General features: G+C 37.7%; 1 protein-coding gene across 1 annotated transcript; it reads left to right on the top strand.

Annotated features, from left to right (window-relative positions):
• Positions 1-5,838, top strand: si:ch211-116o3.5 (uncharacterized protein LOC325902 homolog). The gene is made up of 4 exons (XM_051861249.1): positions 1-227; positions 1,920-2,370; positions 4,136-4,402; positions 4,485-5,838. The coding sequence occupies exons 2-4, from the start codon at positions 1,959-1,961 to the stop codon at positions 4,949-4,951; spliced, it is 1,146 nt and encodes a 381-aa protein (XP_051717209.1). The 5' UTR covers positions 1-227; positions 1,920-1,958; the 3' UTR covers positions 4,952-5,838.
• The last annotated feature ends 51 nt before the right edge of the window (positions 5,839-5,889 follow it).

Here is a 5,889-nt window from a genome sequence, read left to right as displayed (position 1 = left end):
GCTCGTTCTATTTCTATGAGAAACCAAGCAGGGAAAGGCACAGTATGAAGTAAACAGATGTTCTCAGTGTCTTGATATCATTCAAAATATTTCACAATCAACAACCATCTAAATGTTTTTACGCAGCCTGTCCTTTCGCCAATTTACCGCGTTTTGGCCGATGCGGAGGCGTTTTCGATGAATTCCTGCTGCATTACAGTATGTGCAGGAGGCCTACAACTTAACAGGTCTGTGTAGACTGGGAATGCTTTATGGTGTTGAGGTTTATTATTAATTTCATCTGTTTTAATAATGACTAGACCTAATAATGTATAACGTACAATAATGACTTGCATTGGGGTCCAAATACCTGAGACCACTAGTCAGAATGATTTTTTTGATTAGTGTTATGTTATGATTTTTTTTTTGAGTTGTTAATGTTATGATTGACACAACAATTTTAATTATAAATTTTCAATATTTAAACGAATTTAAAAATGTCTTAAAATCACCATGAAATAAATACTTGTTTGTTTATGGAATATTGCAGAGTTTATTAGAATTGATTTATTTGTGCACATCATATTTTTTCTTTTTTTCATAAAATTCATGTGCCCCCATAATTTTTAATCAAAAACATTAAAGGCATAGTTCACCCCAAAATGAAAATTCTGTCATTTACTCACCCTCATGTCGTTTCAAACCCGTAAGTCTTTCATTCATTTTCGGAACACAAATGAAGATCTTTTTGATCTGTCCCTCCATTGACAGCATACGCAACTACCACTTTCAGGCCCCAGAAAGGTAGTAAAGACATCATTAAGGTAATCCATGTGACAAAAATGACAGAATTGACATTTTTGGGTGAACTATCCCTTTAACTCACAATTCTGATGACGTGTACACCAGCATGAGGGCGGGGCAATAATAATCCCTCCCCTCCAGCAACCTGATTGTAGCAATTTTCAAATGACAACAATCCAATCAATTTTCAATGGATAAAATTAACTCCACTCTACTTTTTTTTTTTTTCTTTTTTGAGAAGTCGTTTCACTCAGATGTATATCACAATAGACAAAAAAGGGGATTGCAAAGCTTTACATGGTCAGTGTCAAAAATTTGACCTAGTAAGGGGCTATTCTTACAGTAAAACACAGTTAAATTAAGAAAAAACGCAAGATTTCTAGACAAGGTTTTTTTTTTTTGAATTGAGCTTAGTGCCACGTTTTCAGAACACCACATCACATGTGAGACGTCGCAAAAGACACAACACGTCGCAAACACAATTTTACACAGAAAAAAGCGCAGTGGAATGCAAAAGCACATTCTGTGTGATCTGCCGCTTATAGTGCAGAATCTAAAATTTTTCTTATTAATTTTACATCACAGTGCTTCTTTGTTTTATATTTAGAAAATTCTTAAAGTTATTTTCAGGCTCAAATTAGATTTTGTATCCTAGATTTTAATTGTGGTCTCAGACCTGACAATATGAAAAAGTACATTAAAGTCAGCATGAAATGGAAGTTGTGATAATCTTTTCTTCCCTGTTGTGATGTATATCCAAGTGAAACGTCTTCTCGAACCAAAAAAAAAAAAAAATGTCGGGCTGGACTTGATTTTGTCCATAGGGAATTGATTGTGGTTTGCTATTGGTGGATCTCATGTGAGTGACAGGTTGTCCCGCCCTTGCGCCAGTATACATGTCATCAGAGAAGAGAAGAGATGTAAGAGGGAGGGGAAGCTATTTTGATTAAAGATTATGAGGGCACATACATTTTTTTTTTAAATAATGATGTGCAAGGATAAATCATTTATAAGAAATACTGCAATATTCCATAAATAACAAGAATTGTCCATTCTTAATTCATGGAGGTGCTTTTTAAATGCATTTTAAATTTAGATCATCTGAACGAGTTTTGTAATCTACCCTCTTTCCGAAGTGGGTTGCATGTTTAGGGGCCTCAAACAGGGAGGAGACCATGAACCTGAACGAGAAGAAGCCCAACAAGTGGTGGACAGAACCGGACACGTTTGCCATGCTGGCCCTCATAGAGCAGATGGGACTGGTCCACGAGCTGGACAAGAAGCGTCAGCGCAACGAATCCCTCTTCCGACGTCTCCGTCTGAGTCTGGCAAAGCGGGGCATCCACTTCACCGTCACCCAGATCCGTAACCGCTGGAAGAGCCTCAAACACAAGTACCGTAAGATCAAACTGGCCAGTTACCGAAGTCCAGCTGCGCGTCTCTCCGCCATCGAGTCTTTCCGCTATTTCCATATGCTGGATCACATGTTGGTGCGCAGACCAAAGACGGGAAGCAGGGAGGACGACCTCACAGATGGTCACTCCCTTCTTGGACGGTCACTCGCAGACCTGGATGACCACACAGACAGTACTGATGCCCATTGCCTTTTTGCATGACTTGCAGTTTATCTGTCTATGTGCAAAGGAAGAATAGTTCATCCAAAAATGAAAATTTGGTCATTTACTCACCCTCATGTCATTCCAGACCTGTGTGTTTTGTGGAACGCTGTATTTAATGTTGCTGCACTTCTCCTTAAAATGGATATGAGGATCTTCTAAAGTCAAACGATTTTGTGTGAGGTGCAAGTTGTTATTCACTGATAATCTTCACCTCCACCACAGCTCTCAAATCCCATTCACATTCACATATATTTAAATATGGTGCGTCAAGACTTGTTGCAGCAGGTTTGACATTAATGGTATCAAATTAGCATATTTCCCAGTTTACTTTCATTGCAAGTAAAAGAGCCTGTATGTGGAACACAAAAAGAGTTTCACAGAACATGGGTCACACAAGTCACATGGGTTTTTGTGTATAAATGACAGAATTTTCATTTTTGGGTAAACTATTACATTAGAAATTGTGAAGACCCTGTTGTATTTTCTTATAAAGACGGTCGTATTTTCATACTTTGTTCATAGTTTTCATGGATGGCAGGTTGGCAACTGTATAATTTGGCCAGCCTTAACATGCATCCCTTGACGCCAAAAAAAGAAAAGAGATATGAGAACAATTTTCTGCTCCCAATTATAAGTTGATGGGCTTAATCAATTTTGGTAATTTTGAACAATTATATGATTAGTTATATTTTGTCGTTTGTACTTCGCTTTTTTCCCCTAATGTCCATGACCTACCAATTGAGAATCACGGTCTTATACAATATATTAAAGGGATAGTTCACCCCAAAAAAAAAAAAAAAAAAAAAATCTGTTATCATTTATTCATCCTTGTGTCATTACAAATCCATATGATTTTCTTTCTTATGTGGAACAAAAGAAGAAATTTTGAGAAATTTCTTTGTGTCCATACATGCTTCAGAATATCTTTTGTGTTCTGAAGATGAAAAAAAGTCATACAGGTTTGGAACAACATGAGGGTGAGTAAATTATGACAGAATTTTAATTTTTGGGTGAACTAACCTTTTAATTTGATCACATTCTTGGTATTATTGCCTTGTTTCAGGGCATTAGTTAGACCGGTGTTTTCCAACCCTGTTTCTGGAGGCACAACAAGGGTACGTTTACATGTCAACGATGTACTAAAAACTGAAAGTTTTTTCGCATACAGATGACAATGTTGTCAAAATGATCCCTGTTCACACGGATCTGCGAAAATGACTAAAAACGCTGTATTATTCATGCCAGGCCAGTAGTTGGTGATGTCACTTTGTAAAGAAACATAACGTGCCTTTTTTCAAAAAAAATTTCAAAATTTTTGAACTAACGTGTTCCTAATCAAACACACCTGATTCAACTCAGCTCATTAGTAGAGACTCGAAAAAAACAGAAATAGATGTGTCAGATAGGGTTAGGGTTAAGAAATCCAAAATATGCACTGTTGGTGTGCCACCAGGAACAGGGTTGGGAAACTTTGAGTTAGATTTTTCTTTTCTACACAGACTTTGATACAGGTTTGATACTCCAACCAAAAATGATCATTTTGGTATTATTTACTTACCTTCATGTTGTTCCAAACCTGTATTCATTTTTGGGTGGAGTATCGCTTTAAATGTCTTCAGGGTCTCTCTAGAGTTGCTTCTTATAATTGTATAATACAAGTCTGCTTATGCAAGACCTTTTTATTGTGATCACTGTACAAGATAAGGATTTTTCCTGTTGATCTCCTCTTCCAGGTCCTTGGCCTGAAGGCGTAATCCCGAAATGTGAGCCTGAGAGCATGTCTTCTACACTTGAACCTGATGTTGACGAGAGTCTGAATCCAGATGACGTGGGCGGTTCTGAGCCTCCAAGCTGGGCTGTAGGACCAGATGAAGTTATGACCCTGGGCTTGTCAGGAGAATACCTCTATGCAGTGAAGACTGAACCACCATCCCTGTGCACTCCCAACAGTACAGAAAGTACAAGAGACGCCGCCGACTGCAGCCACGACGATTTCCCAGGTGACCTGCTGGCTCAATTCTGTGTGGTACAACAAACTAAATGACCTCACGAGTCACAGTTCTTCTTGTTTTATCCTTGCAGGAACTTCAGAGGAGACCAGCAGCCTCATCCTCCAGCAGCTGACCATCCTGAACCACCGGCTTGGAGAACAGCTGGCCGAGCAGAGAGCCTTCCACTGCAGCATGCTGGGAATGATGGATCGCCAGATCCAGGTCCTGGAGCAGCTCTCCAATTTCACCAGGAACCACCAACAGTTTGAATCTCCGAAGACGGACTCTTCAGTTAGTCTGAACGTGCATGAAGCTCAAACACAGACTCTTGAGCCATGTCCCATGTTCCTCATGCCCAAAATGGAACCAACAGCTACTCCTTGGAAGGTCTCTCTCGTGGAAGTACACAAAAGGTCACCTTCTGAATCGGGCAGTGACACTGAGACTTCTCAAACCACGGAGGGATGCAAAGAAAGCACTTCTAGTCCACCTTCTTTAGAGATTTCATCCTCAACCAAGAACGTTGTTATGCAGAATGGATTGTGGAAGCACGATTGAATGAGGTTCATTTATTGGGATGTTATGCATTCAGTAGGAACAACACCACCATAAGTCTTTTGTCCTGTACATGTTTCAGGAGGTTGCTTATCTGATGCAATATCTGAAACATCAACACATGCATTTTTTTTTTTTCAGTTTCATAGGAAAGTATTCAGTGCTCTGATGTTTTAATCAGTAACACTTTGGAGAAATAGAACAATAGCCTTATTGCTATTATTTATTTACTTTGGTTTGTTTGCGAACTAACAGTCGATGTGAATCTTAGATGGTAAGTAACTCAACAGTGATCGTTTCGAAATCGCAGTTCGGACCAAGGTAGCTTTATGTCTGTAATCATCTAACATTATCTGAGGAAAAAAAGGTAAGCTTAAAGATGTGTAAAAGTTTGAATTTCTTCCAATAATGTTTGGGACACACTTTAAGACTGATTTTAACAAAAGAGTGTGCGTTGTCATGAATTTCATCATCTAATGTCAACTCATATGTGGTTTAGTATGAACTTATAAGTCTGTTAATTTCAATAACTGCTTGCCTCTTATTATAAAGTAATATTTCACTGAAATGTGTCATATTTTTCACATGCAAAATAGATCATGTTTGGGTTAGTTGTGACGGCACTGATTCCAGCAATCAGATCTTTCTCATAAGTGTATGTACAGGATACTGAGAAATCATATTTATGTCTAGTGTGTCTAGCTAAAAACATACTACAGTGGAAATAGTAAAAAAAACAAACAAAAAAAAAAAAACATTTAATTGTAATGAAGTAAAGCAACTTAACTTATTTTACGTAGCTTTTCAAATTGACTTAAAAATAAAGACAACAGATATTTTGTCATTAAATTGTAAAGCAACCTAATAATAAATTTGTCATATAAAATGTATTAGTTATATAATTATTTTTCACCATTTTATCTATAAGATCATTGTAAAGT

This window comes from Ctenopharyngodon idella, chromosome 15 (genome assembly GCF_019924925.1).
Source record: "Ctenopharyngodon idella isolate HZGC_01 chromosome 15, HZGC01, whole genome shotgun sequence".
Taxonomy (NCBI): domain Eukaryota; kingdom Metazoa; phylum Chordata; class Actinopteri; order Cypriniformes; family Xenocyprididae; genus Ctenopharyngodon; species Ctenopharyngodon idella.
The sequence above is the reverse complement of the archived record's forward strand: the minus strand, read 5'-3'. Positions and strand labels throughout refer to the sequence as shown.

Bases quoted from the DNA above. Each gene is read 5' to 3' on its own strand.
- si:ch211-116o3.5 (XM_051861249.1), top strand. From the start codon at position 1,959: ATGAACCTGAACGAGAAGAAGCCCAACAAGTGGTGGACAGAACCGGAC. The intron at 2,371-4,135 runs GTACTGATGCCC...CTCCTCTTCCAG, and splicing joins CCTGGATGACCACACAGACA to GTCCTTGGCCTGAAGGCGTA. The intron at 4,403-4,484 runs GTGACCTGCTGG...TTATCCTTGCAG, and splicing joins CAGCCACGACGATTTCCCAG to GAACTTCAGAGGAGACCAGC.